At 35.6% G+C, this 18,385-nt stretch overlaps 1 protein-coding gene across 23 annotated transcripts in view; it reads left to right on the plus strand.

The window, feature by feature from the left end:
• The window catches only part of AHI1 (Abelson helper integration site 1), a 216,920-nt gene that overhangs the window by 110,050 nt on the left and 88,485 nt on the right, over positions 1 to 18,385 (plus strand). Inside the window, exon 23 of one of the 23 annotated variants that reach the window (XM_021937830.2) lies at positions 16,887 to 17,002. The exons of 20 other annotated variants lie outside the window; for them this stretch is intronic. In XM_021937830.2, the coding sequence (XP_021793522.2) occupies positions 16,887 to 16,954 (68 nt within the window). In that variant the 3' untranslated portion in view covers positions 16,955 to 17,002. Of the gene's footprint in view, positions 1 to 6,863; positions 7,304 to 8,432; positions 10,781 to 16,886; positions 17,003 to 18,385 lie in introns of those variants that run through there. 2 more of the 23 variants (XM_031667407.1, XM_021937831.2) reach the window with 2 other exon arrangements.

An 18,385-nucleotide genomic window follows, 5' to 3' on the forward strand; every position in this document is an offset into this window, starting at 1 on the left:
TGAATCCTGGATCATAATTTAACCAGAGATTCTGTGATATTCTTGTATAAGCTATTGTAGAAGGTAGATTACATCTAAGCTGGAAACATGATGATTCTTGTATTTCAAAGAAAAACATTTTGGCAAAAATTAGTATTTAGAATGACTCTCAATAAACACAGCTGATGGTAAAAGGGGGTTTCCATTTTAAGGAAGGTAAAATGAGCTTCAAAGACTTTCTCATCTCATCAGAATTGGCAGGTCTTTCTGTTAGTATTACTTCATGAACTTTAAACTGTTAATTGAAAAAGAATGTTTGATTTAATTCTGGTTTCAAACTTCCATAATTCCAGTATTTCAGGTGGTAAGATAGGTGAAAGGCATTAATTCACTATTGTAGATTAATAGGTAATCTACAAAATTAACTGATTTCTATAGACACATGCCCTGAAATGTGTTTTTTGGCACTAAAAATAATCAAAAATGTTTTTATTGTGCAGTTTTTAACGGCAAGAATTTGTTTTCCAGTCACTTTGCTGAATTCAATACATGTATATTATGGTGGAAAAAGCACTAGACTCAGGGTCAGCCAGCCAGAAGAAATGAGCCTGACCTGGGATCCCAGCACTTCCTAAGTGTTTTGTTAGGTAGTTCGCTTTCTCTCTTTGAATAAATGTCTCCACGTTTCCTACTTCATAGAATTGTCAGAATCAACACAATACGTTTAATACTTTGAAACTCATAAAATATTGGGAGAATAAACAGTATGAAGTTATGGGAGACTTTTTTGAATTTTTTGTTTTTTAGTTTGAAATTATGCAATTTGTTTTGTTGCCAAAAGAATGGAAGATATCTTATTTTAAGACATGACTTAATAAAATTTGTTAAGTGATGATTATAGGAAAAAGAACATGTCAAAGAGACAAATAATGGATATAACATTTTTAGAAGCATGCCAAAAAAGACATTAAGATGAAGTAATTTCAAGAAGAAAGTTGTCAAGCATCTTAAACTTGAATAATCCACTAGAACATTTAACTTTCCAAACTTTAGCTTTCTATGTACCATAGATGGCTAAGTACCATCCTTAACCCATCTTTGTCATGTAGTGAGATAACATTGAGATTTTCAGATGATTAAAATCAAAATACTCTGTCATCTGTGTAATCTGGCCAAAATCGATAGGGCATGGGTTCGGTGGGGGACAATCCTTTATTCCACAGATGTTAAAATAGAGCAAAAGTAACAACAGAACTCCATTTGCTAGCCTCTATTTCTCTTAGAATTTGACCATCTCTAAGATCATAATCCCCAGAGACATCAGAAAATCTTGAGGTACTTCATGTAATTCCATTTTGCAACCTGTAGTTTTTCCTCCCTTAAGAAAATGCTTTTCAGCCAGGTGCTGTGTCTCATGCCTGTAATCCCAGCACTTTTGGGAGGCTGAGGCAGGAGATACTTGAGCGCAGGAGTTTGAGACCAACTTGGGCAACATGATGAAGCTCTGTCTACAAAAAATACAAAATAGTTAGCCAAGTGTAGTGGCATGTGCCTATAGTCCCAGCTGCTCAAGAGGCTGAGATGGGAGGATCACTTGACCCCTGGAGATTGAGAGAGAGCAAGAATCTGTCTCAAAAAAAAAAAGAAGAGAGAGAAAAGAAAAGGCCAGGAGGGGTGGCTCACGCCTTATAATCTCAGCACTTTGGGAGGCCAAGGTGGGCCAATCACCTGAGGTCAGGAGTTCAAGACCCGCCTGGCCAACATGGTGAACCCCGTCTCTACTAAAATTACAAAAATTAGCCGGGTGTGGTGGTGGGCACCTGTAATCCCAGCTACTCAGGAGGCTTAGGAGAATTGCTTGAACCTGGGAGGCAGAGGTTGCAGTGAGCCGAGATCACGCCACTGCACTCCAGCCTGGGAGCACAGCAAGACTCCGTCTCAAAAAAAAAAAAAAAAAAAAAAAAGAGAAAGAAAAAACACTTTTATACAGTATATAACATCAAAATGGGAGAAAGGGTGCTTTTGGGTTTTTTTGTTTGTTTGTTTTTTACCAAAAATGTTTTGTTACAATTGTTTATTGACAGAAGCACTGATATGTGGAGGAATGAGCTTCGGATTAGGAATTAACACCAAATTTCTAATTCAGCCTTTATCACTCAGAAACCACTTGATGTATTCAACTTCTGAACTGCTTGCAGTAGGCCAGATGATATGTTTAGTGCTAGTTGTTCAGATTAAAAATTATAGACCCTGCCTTCAAGAGTCGATAGTTTTTTGTTAGAAGTAGACAGTTATTCACTGCAGTGTGATCAGTGTTCTCCCATTGGTAAATGCTATAACATCATAAAAATGGTAAAAAAATTTGTGAATATATTAAAGCCTAACTCAGACTTACGTGTCTGGGGTAAGTTAAGGAAGAATTTAAAGACACTGATTTCTGAATCGACTTTTAAAAGAATCAGTCCGCCTTTAAAAGAGGAGGGCTGTGGACTCTAGGGTTGAGGAGAGGGAACAGCTTCTGAAGTTTTTCATATGTAAAATGGAGGTTCTGATGCTTCATCTCCTGCTTTTCAAAAATGCTGTTACAGTGATCTAATGTGATAACAAGCACTGTGAAGTCACTTTTTAAGTGCATAAGCAACCAAATGTAGGTTATTACTATTACCTTTAATTTCTCTAGCATTAATTCAGCAAAGATAGCTTAATTTGAAAAAAAAAAAAAGAGTTATGATAAAAATGAAGACAACAGGATGAAAACTTATGTATGTCACGGAGGTGGTCAGACTTCCTTAATCATCTGAATTCTGTTCCATCTAATCTACTGAGGACCAAGAATTACTCCTAAAGCTAATGTTGATTTCATTTCATACCCTTTCTCTAGCCTCCAATCAACACAAAAATCTTGGAGGTGTGACAGTTGCCATATTTGGATTTTTCTGTTAATCCCATGGATTTTTCCTTTAGCATGACTATTTTATATTCTCCTTCCACAAATCCTTCGTTTGTTAGGATTTCTTATTGTTATGATTGGATTCTCTAAAATTGATATTTGATCGGTACATTGAAGTATAAGGAGTCATTTTAATATCCTGTATCAGTATTATACTAAGTAACTATGCAATGATCTGAAGTAGATTAACTATACTTAATCTACTAAATATTAAAACTTATTCCTCACTTGAAGATCAGGTGTGGTGGCTCACGCCTGTTTAACAGCACTTTGGGAGGCCGAGGCGGGTGGATCACTTGAGGTCAGGAGTTCAAGGCAGGTGGATCACTTGAGGTCAGTTCAAGACCAGCCTGACCAACATGGTGAAACCCCTTTCTACTAAAAATACAAAAATTAGCCGGGCACAGTGGCAGGTGTCTGTAATCCTAGCTACTCGGCGAGGCTGAGGTGTAAGAATCACTTGAACCCAGGAGGCAGAGGTTGCAGTAAGCTGAGATTGTGCCACTGCACTCCAGCCTGGGTGACAGAGTGAGACTCCATCTCAAAAACAAACAAACAAACAAAACTTACTCATCACTTGTGATGAAAGCCCTGTATCTTTAATGATAAATGCCACTTGAACCTGTGTTTCTAAACATGTTAATAATTTAAAATAGGCTTTCATACTTGTCATTTCTTAATTTAAGAATCATTTTTATTAACTCTAGTGAATATTAATGTTCTTAATGAATGGTTCTTCATGTACAGGGATATGCAGTTAGTGTCCCTGTTAGGATATTAAATTTCTCCTAATGCTGTCTGAGGGGAGAATGTGAATGCAAACTTTGCTTATTTAAATTAACAGAGTCAAATGAGTGTGAATCTGCTCACTGTTTCCTAGCCATTTATTTTGTAAGAAGCTATTTTGTATGATATTTATATGACACATATGGTTCCAGTCTCATAATTTCAACTTTTTTCCCTATCTGTTAAAAATAGAAAACTTAGTGTAAGCTTTTCTTCTTTTGTCAGTCACATTTATTTGCAAATTGATGTATTTCATTTAAAAACCTTCTAAATTCAGTTATCAAAGAATATTGTAGCATTTTCCTCATAGATAAATTTTAAAAGTGAAATAATTATATCAACAATGAAAAATAAAAAGCAAGCAATGGAAGACCATGAACTACAGGAAATTAAAATGAGATCTTATTGAGTTAATGAATATGAAAACTACATAATTTAATACTACCATAGTCAAAGTATGAGCTAGATCATTTAATTTTAATTTTATAGAATTCTGATGTTTACCTTTTCCAAAGCTTTCCCGTTGATATATGATAACTTCTTAATTTAAAGACTTAGAGAAGTTATTTGCATATAGCATCTTTTTAAAAAAGATCAAATGTAAAACTTTTGAGAGTTTAGGCACAATTGGACAGAGCTGTTGTATGGCTCTGAAATATACAATCTAATTTCAGGAAAGATACTCAGCCTCAAACTTATGTGGTAAAATATGTAAGCTATTTACATGTGTAACAGAAATATAATCATTGCCAGGAGTTCCCTGAAAGAAGTGTCTATATGCGTCTATATTTCAGTCTTCTGTCTCATTTCATGTCCTATATGTTTTGTTTTGTTTTGTTTTTTCTTGTATTGTTGTTTTCTGGCTGCCATTATACCTTCCTAAATCAATCGATGTTTCCTCTGTGTTCAGTTTTTTTTTTTTTTAATCTGTTTATGTATCCTGTGTTTTTCTTTCATGCCAATGGTTTTTCCTTATATATCTGATGATCTTTAGTGTCTCTTTAAAAATAAAGAACTGGGTACAAATATGATTTCTTCTTCTGTTCTGAGAATGGCTCTACAATCTCACTGTTTTCTTCACCTAAGCAGAAAGTATATTGAAAACTTCATATACATGGCTAGCACAAATTAACTGGCAGCTTATGTTTAGGGTAAACAAGTAAAGTGAATGGGCCCACATGATACTGTCATGCAAGTTGCCAAAATGAGTATAACTGGGACAGCATATCCACACTAAGAAGGCTACATGCTTCCCAGATGGTTCATGCTATTATTTTTAGAGACAATTCCACTGTGGTTTGTTTTGTTTTTGTTTTTGTTTTGTGGCGGACTGTTAATGCTGGGCATCCTTCATTTTCTGGGGATTTCACAGCCTGTTTAGCTTAGGTATTGTACAAATGAATCTTCTGTTACTTCTCCTGGTTTTCATTCAGGTTTTCCCCCTTCCAAATATGCTGATTCCAAATTCACAGATTTCATAGTCAGATGGCTTCTGTATCTACTACAACTCTCCAACAGTGTATTCAGACAAATGTTTCTAATCGTTTTCCGTCTTCTATAAATTTGTTGAAATCTCTAATCTCTTCTTCTCAAGCTCAAAAGGGACCTTTTCATTGCTAATTCTAGTGGTCAATTCTTTGTTCTTATCTTCACCTATCAGCAGCATTTGACACATCTGATCACTTCTAAATACATGATTTCTGGGATACCACATTCTCTTGGTTTTCCTCTTATCTCTTTAGGCACTCTTCGTTGTCCTTTGCTAATTCTTCCTCTTTTCTTCCATGTCTTATAAGATTGTTTCACTGCAATTTGACCCTGTTTTATTCCCTGTATATGCCCACTCCCTTAGTGATCTCATGACTTTAAATAAAACTCATATGTCAGTGATTTTCAAATGTTTTATCTTCAACCCATACCTCTTTTCTGAACTGTAGATGTACACAGCCCATTATGGTAGCTAGAGGCTGGTATAACATAGGAACTAAATTTTTAATTTTATTTCATTTTAATTAATTTACTTTTTAGGGGGTGGGGGGGATAGAGTCTTGCTCTGTCACCCAGACAGGAGTGCAGTGGTGTGATCGCAAATCGCTGCAACCTCTGTCCCCCGGGTTCAAGTGATTCTCCTGCCTCAGCCTCCCAAGTAGCTGGGACTACAGGTGCCCGCCACCACACCTGGCTAATTTTCTTATTTTTACTAGAGACGGGGTTTCACCATGGTGCGCAGGCTGGTGTTGAACTCCTGACCTTGGGTGATCCGCCCACCTCAGCCTCCCAAAGTGCTGGGATTATAGGCGTGAGCTACCATGCCTGGCCAATTTACATTTTAAAAACCACATCTGGCCAGTAGGTACCATATGGGCCAGTGCTGGTTTATAAAATCCACTTCATTATCTGACTCCCAACAAATCAGGTGTTACAATATAAAGAATAGATTACCAGTTAAAAAACCAAATACAAGTAACACATTTAATAATAAAACTTGCCTAAATGTTGAAGATTTTGTGGTGGGATTTCATCATCATGATTTTGAAGATGTTATTAATAAGCAATTTTGGTTAACTTGAATAGGGACTCTAGAAGTGTCTAATTTTTCCTGTTTAAATAAATATGTGAGATTCTGTTAGCACTTAGCCAGAGGTCAGAGGCATTTGTATTTAGATCCAGATTCTGTTGCTTAATGCTGCGACTTGAGCAAGTTATTATTTCATCTCAGTGACGTGTAGTTTGAAAATAGAGGACAGGAAAATGTTTACTACAAGTGAAAGTTTTTAAATACCAAAATTTGTTTGTCTTAGTGCAACAGGAATAATAGATTGTATCTTTATAACTATATTCAGAACTACTTTAATCATTGAACCTTTTAATTTTAAATTTATCTAACTTCCCACTAAATTTTAGAATGGGAAAGCACTGTGTTCTTAGAACTAAACCTGGTAAATGTCTTATGTTAAAATCTGTATTCCTGTGGTACATATGTATTATTTCTAAATATAACTTTTAGGCATATTGTTGAAAACATTTCAATAAGTGGTTTTTATTATATAAAGTAGAAGACTTTAAAGGTTTCAACTACTTTATTGGAACATAATTTATACTGTGGTGAAAGTAGTAAATGTTTTGCAACTCACTGCTTTGCCTCTAGGGTAAAGGGAGCTCAGTAATCAGTTTACTCAAAGGTGAGAATTGAAGGAAGAATTACAACAATGCCATATGGCTGCAACAGGTGAGAGGGTTGGTTATAAAATAGCTCAATTATTATGACCAGGCGTAACTTTTTTTTTTATAGTTTGAGAATATGACTACATTAATATAGTTTACTATCAACCATAAAATGCATTTTATAATTTTGTAATCTCAAATCGAAATGGACAGTTCAATTTTTAAGATAATTGGTCATACAAAATGTTGTAAAATATATTTCCAAATATGTAGATTTTAAAATACGTTTTTCTATAACTTTTTTTTTTTTCTGATAATACACGTAATACATGCCTTTGAAGAAAATGAGTATTCTGTTCTGGCTGAGCAAGATGGCTCACACCTGTAATCCCAACACTTTGGGACGCCGAGGCAGGTGATCGCTTGAGCCTAGGAATTCATGACCAACCTGGGCCACATAGTAGGACCCTGTCTCTTTAAAAAAAAAAAAAAAAAAAATTTTTTAATTATCCGGGAGTGGTGGCACATACCTGTGGTCCAAGCCACTCAGAAGGTTGAGGCAGAGGGGGATCGATTGAACCCAGGAGATTGAGGCTACAGTGAACCATGATCCTGCCACTCCATTCTAGCCTGGGTGACAAAGCAAGACCCTACGTCCAAAAAAAAAAAAAAAGGAAGGAGGGAAGGAGGAAATGGACGGAGGGAGGGAGGAAGGAAGGAAGGAATCATAATTTTAAGCCATCTTTAGTTCTTCACTATTATGGTGTATATTTATATATACAAAATGTTGGACACATTTCTGATAATGAAAAGTATTTTAATTCACGGTTAAAATAAAAGATCTTTTTCTCCAATTTATTAATATATACTCAGTGTCCCATATTTCACATCAGTGTTCATTTCAGCCATTATATTCTGTGATTCTGTGGTAAATGATCCAATTTTTAAAAAATAATTTTTTTTTCTTTTTTTTTTTTTAAACTAACTTTGCTTAGGATGGGCACTGCCTGGAACCATGCAAGCAGCTCCTCGTGTTTCCTCCTCTGGGGGAGAAATGAAATAGCATTTGTATCACAAAAAAAAAAAAAATATTTTCTTTGTAAATCCCTATGTCTCAAAGTAACTTTTTAAAAAATAAAATCTGTGACGAGAAATTTTTAGTTTTTAAACATTTTAGTTTGTGTCTACTGAAAGCTCTGGAAATTCAGAAGAAGGAGGCTATCTAATTAAGCTCTCATTTACTCTTAGGTCATAATCTTACTTACTCTAGTCATTTACTCTTAGTCAGGTCATAATCTGCTAAAACTATGCTCAGAATAGCCCTAAGGTTTCCCTTACAGAAGTGAAGTGCATACTTTTGCATTTTGTGGTTTAGTCAGGTTGGTCTGGATAGTGAACAGTCTGTGATATCATAGAATTTACTGGTAATGTTTTCTGGAAATGAATATCGTCACTTATTGAAGACATTAACTAACAATGGAAATTAGGTTTAGGAACCAGACCTTCTGGTAACGATAGAGACTTAGAGATAATGTTGATTTGTATTTTCTAGAATTTTAAATGCACATTTTAAAGAAGCCTTTTCCTTGAATGAAAAGTGAATGAAAATGTAAAGAATCACTGTGGTGTTCTTAGTCAGCAACTTGCCTACCAGTGTGAGAGCAAAGGTATTGAGAAATATGGAAAGTGACAAATGACTATATGCGTGACTGGTCATTTTTTTTTTAAATAACGTAAGAGATTTTTGTGTTATAAATGGTTAATAAGTAAAAAGTGGAACATTGTTCTTACTTCAGACAATTTACTTTTTTCAGAACATTGTTCTTCAGACAATTTACTTTTTTCCTCAACTTTCTCTAAGAAAGCATTCAACTGTAATTCATAAGGAATAAAAGTTAAGAACGATTTCTAACTGGTTTCCATCCTTTTTTTGAGAAGAACCAGAAATACTACATTTTAATAGAAGTACTCTAATGAAAACTGTTATTCAATTTAAAAAATAAAAACGTTTTTAATATTTTCAAAAATTAATTGAAGCAGTTCATCAAGCATTGTTTATGGAGAGCCGACGGTATGACAGAGACTCTGCCAGGCACTGTGAGAAATGGAAGATGAAAGCCCTCAGAGGCTTTCCAGTCTATCTGGGGAGTCCAGCAGGCAAAGAAATAGTTATAATATGATGGTGGTAAATTCAACAGGGCATTCATATAAAACACTGTGGCAGTGCAGACAGGGGAGTAAAGCCAATTACATGTATCATCCTTATAAAGTGGACGTAGTTTTATGGCACTGTTTAGAAGTTTATCTTGCCCATGAAATATACAACAATATCATCTATTTAGGAGTTCTCTAAATGATAGCTTAGAACTCGGAAGCTGGATTTTGTTGCTGGCCTTTTGTAAGGCTCATGTGTCACAAGTCATATAATGATCTTAATTAATTAATATGCTTTTTTCAAATCTGTCTCCCAAGGATCTTGCAATATTCTGAGAATAAGTGAGTTTATACTTGTAAAGGACTCCAGTTTATTTCATATTAATGTCTATGTGGTTGTGTTTGTATATCATATCAATGTCTATGTGGGTGTGTTTGTATGTGTATGTGTTATTGTATATACTTGCCACTTTTTTAAAAAGAATCAAGTCTTTTACATCTCATTGCTGTTAAATTTGTCGGAGAAATATAGAGCATGAACAGGTGTTTTGTTTTGGCCAACTCAGAATCAGTGAAGCTTGTTTTTTTATGGGAGTCCTCTTTTCCTTTTTTTCCCTCCTTTGTTAGTGACATTATGAGGCATAATGTTATCTCAGACTTTTTAGTCTGATTTTGAAGTGAAGATTTAATGAAGAGTTGAAAGTAAAACACTTTAAAAGCAAATGTAAAAGGCAGTTATAAATGCACCTATAACAGACAAATTAATGTACTTAATGTTCACTGAACTACTATAGGGAAAAAATTAATAACAATAAGCATATTTTTTAAAATGACTTCTCTTTGCTTTGGATATGGAAAACTTTTTCTAAATCATCATGCTTATGTTCAAAGTTTAAATTTAAAAGTTTTCCCTAGAATTTAAAATGTCTGTTTTATGGAAAGACCTGGAAAAATGGGTTCACACCATCTCACATTCTCAATACCACACCAATATAATAGACCAAAAAAATGTTTTCCATCATTAAATCCCTTCTTGTTTTAACTTTGTACTTTTGGGGGGGTTTTATTTTACTTAAAAAGATGTTTAATTTTTACACATGCAGGTACTGGGAGTGCAAGATCATTTATACAGTCAGTAAGTACCCAGTGCATACTTACAGTGTCCCAGGCACTTTTATACGTGCTCTGAAGGTATCAGTGAATAAAACTGGTAAAACTTCTCATCTTTGTGTAGCTTACCTTCTAGTGGAGAATGACATGAAGCAAATGTAGTCTGATTATTCCTCAGTATCTGGGGAATTGGTTTCAGGACCCCTTGTAGATAGCAAGGTCCTTGGGTGCTCAAGTCCCTAATATAAAATGGACAGTATTTGGATATGACCTATGTACATCCTCCTATATACTTTAAATCATCTCTAGATTACTTATAATACCTAATACATTGTAAATGCTATGGAAATAGTTGTTGTCCTATATTGTGTAGGGAATAATGACAAGAAAAAGACTGTGTATTCAGTACAGATGCATTTCTTTTCTGAATAGTTTCAATCCATGGCTGGTTGAATGCATGGATGCAGAACCCATAGATACAGAGGGCTGCTAAATAAAAACAGTATAATGACAAAGCAGGGAAGGGAGTTGTACCTGAGGAGTAGGGTTAGGTTGCTGTTTAAATGTTTAAATGGGGTGGTCAAGGAAAGCTTCACAAGGTAACTGAGAATTAAGCAAAATTTAGATGAAGAAGAGAGAAAGGGAGGGAGGAAGAGAAGAAGGGAGGAAGGGAAGAAGGGAGGAAGGAGGGAGGGAAGGAAGGGAGAAGGGAGGAAGAGGGGAATGGGGAGGGAGGGACGGAGAGGGGGAAGCGGGGGAGGAGGGAGGGAAGGAAGGGAGGGAGCTTGGAAAAAAGGAAGCTAGGAAAAAAAGGAAGCAAGGAAAGAAGCTAGGAAACTGAGTTGTTTGGGAGAATAGCATCCCCATCCAAGATCCTGGAACAGGATTGTACTTGATATGCAGTTTGAACAGCAAAGAGGTCAGTATAGCTGGATTGGAGGGAACAAGGAGGAAAGTAGAAGACAGTAAATCCAGAGAGGTAGCAGCGGGCCCAGATTGTACAGAACCTTGTAGAAATGAAGCCCCATCCCTAGCACTGCTAGTATTCACTGGAGACCTATTTTTAAAAAGGTAGGTAGATGGGATTGCATAGTTTGATATTTGCTGTAAAAGGAATGAACGAAGTGTACTAGAGAGTGCAGATGATGTAGTAACAAATTCTGTGTTAGAGAAGATAATAAGACTTCATAGAGAAGACAGTATGTGAACTAATTGTAAGACGAGAAGAATCATAAAATGTGTTAGGGCATTCCAGCTAGGAAGGCCAGTTAAAAGGTGATCTAATAATTGAGGTAGGAGAAGGGGGTTGCAGTAAGAGAGTGGAGATGTTAAATCATTAACATGGAGGTCTAGAATGTGAGCGAAAAGAAAACAAGTAGAATTTGAGGGTGCCAGAGGCTTTTAATTTAGGTGAATGAGTGGGTAGCAATCCATAAATGAAAATAGGAAATATAGGAATATTGAGAAGAAGATAATGAATTGTATTTTGGATATATTGAGTTTGAAATGCCTACAAGATATTACGGCATTTCTGAAACACAATATCTAATAGCTTGCTCATTCATTTGAACCTCATTTATTAAATATCCTACTGTGAGTCAAGCCCTGTGCTAGGAACTATACAGTGTATTTTGGAATACAGGCTTAGAGTATAAGTACAGATGAAGGAGTCATTGGTATATGTGTGGTATTTGAGCCCATGGGAGCTAATGAGATAAGCTGGAAGAGGCTATTTAGTGAAAAAAAACTAAGAACTATTAGGAGTGACTATGAGGTGGATAACTTGAATGTTTGTTACCCAAAAAGGCAGTAAAGAAAAAAAGGAGGAAACAAGAAAATACAAGAAGCTTCTTTTGTATTTTTTTTTTAATTCTGCAGTATAACAAATCTGAGTAAAAAGGAAATGCTGAAATTATAAATTTACCTTTCTTATCCTAGTTATATTTGTACTTTTGATTTTCAGTCCATAACATATTGTTAAATCTATATGTTAATCTATTGTCAATCTACTTTCCATCTATAATATTATTGTTATAATATTAATGTTAAAGACAGATATTAAGTTATATTTTAAGGATTGAACACAGAATTGAAGTTTGTTGGCTCTGCCAGTGTAATTTATTAGGAACACACCGTACTAGCCTCAGGATATCTAGAGCATGTCGCAAAGGATATGATTTGAACAGACTCCAGTCCATATTAGAGTTTACTGAGGAAATTTATCAAATACTAAAAACTGTAGGCAACTCTTTATGGTTTTAGGTAGAAATTAGTATAGTTGGTATTTGATTATTGGTTAGCACAATAATTTGGGCATTGGTTTAGAAGTCTGTTAAATCTCTGCTAACTTTATGTATTCATTTTATCAGTGAATTTTATTTTTGACTAATATATGGAAATAAATAATACAGATTATTAAAGACTGGCATAGCCCAGGAAGGTCTTCCCAGAGATGTGAGTTGCAAATAACTGCTCCAAAATTACATATCTAACAATTATCAGAGCCAGTCTTGTAATACATGCAAAATGGCCCCAGAGTCAGGACATATACTAGTAAATTATCCCTTGAAATGTATTTTTTTCCTAATTGTAAAGGAACAAATACTAATCATGGAGAATTATAAATAACTGATACCTCTGATTTGGGACAGTAATTTTCCCAGAAAATTATTATTTTTCAATAAACATAGTAAATTTATTGAGTAGAGCAATCAACATGTAGAATATAAATATGTAATATTTTTTCATTCATGCATTAATTTTTTAGCTTTCTCTTATTTTTAGGAAGGTGATCTAATAAACCAGAGTTGAGAAGGAGTGCTTTGTTTTCTAATTGCTTTTAATAATGCTGAGACATTTTTAAAATAAGAACTTTGGCTGGGCTCAGTGGTTCATGCACCTGGTACTTTGGGAGATTGGGGCAGGAAGATTGCTTGAGGCCAGGAATTCAAGACAAGCCTGGCCAACATAGTGAGACCCGTTACTACAAAAAAATTAAAAAATTAGCTGAGTGTGGTGGTACATGCCTGTAGTCCCACTACTCGGGTGGCAGAGCTGGGAGTATCACTTGAGCCCAGGAGATCAAGGCTGCAGTGAGCCATGATTATGCCACTGCACTCCAACCTGGGCAACCAAACAAGACCCTGTATCATGAATGAATGAATGAATGAATAAAAAAAAAACTCAAAACCATATTACTCTGCTTATGTGGAAGACTTTACAGTGTTCGAAACTGTTAAAGATTGGGTTGCCTGCCGGGCGCGGTGGCTCAAGCCTGTAATCCCAGCACTTTGGGAGGCCGAGACGGGCGGATCACGAGGTCAGGAGATCGAGACCACCCTGGCTAACACAGTGAAACCCTGTCTCCACTAAAAAATACAAAAAACTAGCCGGGCGAGGTGGCGGGCGCCTGTAGTCCCAGCTACTCGGGAGGCTGAGGCAGGAGAATGGCGTGAACCCGGGAGGCGGAGCTTGCATTGAGCTGAGATCCGGCCACTGCACTCCAGCCTGGGCGGCAGAGACTCCATCTCAAAAAAATAAATAAATAAATAAATAAATAAATAAATAAATAAATAAATAAATAAATAAAAAGATTGGGTTGCCTGCTATAAGATAATTAAATGTCTATTCAGGCAAAACCGTTGAAGATTCGGTTTGCCTACTATAAGATAATTTAATGTCTATTCAGGGCCTTTATTCCCCAACCATATTTTGAAATTTTTTTAAACCATAAAAAATTGAAAAAATGTAAAATAAAACCCCTAATTTTGCATTTGCTTCTTCCTTCCCAAAACTTCATCAGACATCTGCTAAAGTAAGGAGATTTTACTGTCTAACCACAGTACCATTATCATACCTAAGAAAAATAGCCAAGATTCTAATCTAATTAACAGTTTATATTCAGATTTCCCTAATTGTGTCAAAAAAGTCTTAAGCAGTTTTTTGTTTACATGCTTATTTTATTCAGCATCCAGTCCAGATTCATACTTAAATGGCTTGTCTTGTCATTTTAATGTCTTTTAATTTCAGTTAATCTAGAATCTTTTTTTGGTTGTTACAACATTGACTTTTTAGAGTCGGACTGGACCAACTGTCTTATTAAATGTCCAACATTTTGAATGTATTTCATCCTGATTATATTCAGGCTAAACTTTTTTGGCAAAAATACTATGAAAAATATCTAAAAAGTACCTGTAAATGGTTTGCATCATATCAGGTGCATATCATGTCAGCTTGTCCCACTTTTGGTGTTGTCAAGTTTAGTCCTTAATTAAGGTGGTGAACACCATATCTCTTCATTGTAAAAATTAATATTTTTCTTTGTAATTGTTGAAATAATCTGTGGAATGATACTGTAAGGCTATGTGAATATCTGGTTCCCAACCTTCCTTTGTTCCTTCTGTATGTTCCTTACTTAGTGGGCTTAGTAAGCCTACTTCATAGTTTCAGCGTCCGTTGATGATCCTGGCCTGAACTAACTATTGTAGTGGGCAGAGGATACAAAATGGTGTTTTCTAGTGCTGTTATCACCTTTATGTTTATTGGCTGGTATTCTTCAGTGGAATGTTTTCTTCCCTCCACACACACCACCACCACCGCCCCCCGGGTTCCTGTCTTTCTTTCTATATGAGTACTATGGGTTTTTTTTTTTTCATTCAATTTGTTATACTACTTTTCTAACATTTTTTGTGTGTGGTTCAAATTGTCCCCTAATTTGGCAAAGGAGAGCCCATTCATTCCTGCTCTTGTGTCTTTGACATGAACTAGTAAGCCTTTGAGCACTTCCATGCTTATAATGTCCTGAGTTCGTCTGGTACTATCCCTACCCCAGAACTGCAATCAGTCATTTATCTAAAGAACTCTGGTACTATTAATAGATAATGCAATTTAGAAACTAAAATCTGGGACTAAGTACACTCATTTCTATTGGGGAATCATTGCTTCTAGATCCTGTCAGTGAACATAACTTGAAAATAAATTTTTACAAAATCAAGTTTTATCTTTATTGTATGTTTGTGTGCTTTCGTTTGACATAATAGGGAGCCTTGTCATTTATCAATAATAAAGGCTGCAAATATTTTTCCCACTTTGTCATTTGGCTTTTGACTTTGCAGCACAAATGTTGCAAGATATGGATTCTATTTATTTTTCAGAAAGTCCATTCACTTGTCTCCAACATATTGTCCCAACACCATGTATTGGAAAATATCTCTTCTTCTTCATATACCATATATACTTGAATCTTTTTCTAAACATTTTAATCTGTTTTGTTCATCTACATGGCTACTCGTGTGTTAATACTGCATTATTTTAGTTACAGAGGCTTTTTATGATATATACTAATATTAAGTAGTGTTTATTTCCAGTGGTCACTCGTTCTTTTCCCCTCAGGATTTTTTTAAGGTATTCTTGCATGTTTTTCTATATGATTTTTAGAATCAACTTGTCTAGTGCTGGGAAAAAACTTTTTAAAAATTAAAATCATATTAAATTTATATATTGTCCTGGGGAGAGCTGACATTTATATGATGCTACATTGTCTTGTCCCACAACATGGATATTCCAATTAGATACTCCTCAACTTACAATAGAGTTATAGCCCGATAAACCTATAATATGTCAGAAAAGCATCCAAACCTACCAAACATCATACTTTAGCATAGCCTGCCTTAAACATGCTCAGAACACTTACATTAGATGTAAGTGTACATTAGATGTACATTAGATGTAAGGGTACATTAGCCTGTGGTTGGGCCATATCATCTAAGACAAAGCCTATTTTATAATAAAGTGTTGAATATCTCTTGTAATTTTTTGAATATTGCACTGAAAGTGAAAAACTGAGTAGTTGTGTGAGTACTCAAAGTATGCTTTTCACTGAAAGCATGTTACTTTCAAACTATGGTCAAGTTGAAAAATCATTAAGTCAGACCATCATAAGTCAAGGACCACCTGTACTTTTGTATTTTTCAGAAGTATTTTTGTTCTTCATACTGTTCTACACATTTTTTGTTATATTTATTCATATATTTTATTATTTATATTGCCCTTATAAGTGAAGTATTCTCTTTCATTGTATCTTCTAATTCGTTGAATATGTAATAGAAATTGATTTTTGAGGCCGGGCATGATGGCTCACGCCTGTAATCCCAGCACTGTGGGAGGCCAAGGCAGGTGGATCACCTGAGGTCAGAAGTTCAAGACCAGCCTGGTCAACGTGGTGAAACCCTGTCTCTACTAAATATACAAAAATTAGCCAGGCGTGATGGCAGGCGCCTGTAATCCCAGCTACTCAGGAGGCTGAGGCAGGAGAATTGCTTGAACCCGGGAGGAAGAGGTTGCAGTGAGCCGAGATCGCACCATTGCACTCTAGCCTGGTCAACAGGAACAAAACTTCATTCCAAAAAAAAAAAAAAAAAAGAGAAATTGATTTTTGCATATTAAATTTTATATGATGCTAACTTTCCAATTTATTTTATTAGTTCTGGTACTGATTGTGTTAATTTTAGCATTGATTCTTTTGGACTTACTAGATATAAAATTATATTATCTGCGAAATGTAGTTCACCTTCTTTTCCAATTCTTAAGAAAGGCTTGCAGTCTCAGGACAGATAACTTCTTCACATTAATTCAGCAGAAAAGATCTCTGCCTTCTATAACTGTATTTTATTGGAATATAATAAATTTCATGTTTTCATAGGCACAGATAATCAAAGCATAATTCTATCTCTGTTCTATATAGAAAGATCCACGGGGATTGCCAAAACTGACATAGGATGCCCGAAACAAGTAACTCATAAGATGTCTTGAAAGGGAGGTTAGAGCTTCTCCTGTTCCCAGAACAGTGCCTTGTGCTTAGTGAGTAGCTTGTAACCATTTGTTGATGAATGATACATAAGATTGCTGGATATATGTTCTGTCTTCAAAACTTGGCACATATTCCTGCCTGTTTTTGTTTTGCAGCATATCTGTTTGTCTTTGTTCTTCTTTCTTTGATCATGGTCTTGAGTTAAAAGTCGGTAAGGTTCAGGAAAACTAAAAAAATGTATGCTTTCAGCTATTCAGATTAGGTACAATAGAGTAAAATGTCATGATCTGATTTTCTACAAAATAAATACTCAAAGTGTCTCCCAAGAAACATAAAATTTCTTTTATTATCTTCTCTAGACTGTGTTACTATCTGGGAAATTTGGGAAATGTTTAAGTATGGTCATGCATCACTTAACAATGGGGATACATTTTAAGAAATGCATAGTTAGGTGATTTTTTTCATTGTGCAAATATCATAGAGTGTACTTACACATAGATAGTATAGCCTACTACACCTAAGCTGTATGGTATGGCCAACTGTTCCTACACTATAAACCTGTACAGCATATGACCATACCTAATGCTGCAGGCAGTTGTAACACAATGGTAAATAATTGTGTATCTAAACATAGAAAAGGTACAGCAAAATGCAGTATTGTAATCTTATGGGACCCCCATTGTATGTGTGATCTGTCATTGACTAAAACATCATTACTCAGCACATGACCGTAATGCATTTCAGTTTTGCGCTAAGTTTAGGAACATTACCAAAGGGTAAATTAACGTTTTTAAAGACAGTCCTAGTACCTTAACTCAGGCATTCAGGTGACTAATACACCTAACACTGCATTGTAGCATATGAATCTGGTGAATGTTGCATAGGAGAATAGATTCATTCAGTTAATATTTGAGTCAATTCTTGAAGACCTTCTATATTTTAAGCATTTGGGTTAGGCACTGTGGATATGAAGATGAAAAAAATCAGGTCCCAACCACAGGGGCTAAACAAACACATAAATGGGTCTCAAGGGTTTGTGGCTTAGAGGTGTGGGTCTCAGTCCAGGTACTGCTGCTTTTAGTTATATGACCTTAGGAATGTTACCTACCTTCTAATTTACTTTCTGAAAGCCACTGTTTCCTTCCTTTAAAATAGGGTTATCTTGTTATTTAGTAATTAACTTAAACTTCTTTTGTGTGTATTTGGCAAAGTCTTACCCTGTCACCTGGGCTGGAGTGCAGTGGTGCAACCATAGCTCACTGAAGCCTTGACCTCCCAGGCTCGACTCAAGCCATCCTCCCAAGTAGCTGGAACTACACATGCACACCCACATCCAGCTAATTTTTTTTTTTTTTAGTAGAGACAGGGTCTCACTATGTTGCCAGAACTAGTCTCAAACTCCCAGGCTCAAACAATTCTGCCTCAGCCTCCCA

Source organism: Papio anubis, chromosome 6 (genome assembly GCF_008728515.1).
Source record: "Papio anubis isolate 15944 chromosome 6, Panubis1.0, whole genome shotgun sequence".
In the NCBI taxonomy this organism is placed as follows: domain Eukaryota; kingdom Metazoa; phylum Chordata; class Mammalia; order Primates; family Cercopithecidae; genus Papio; species Papio anubis.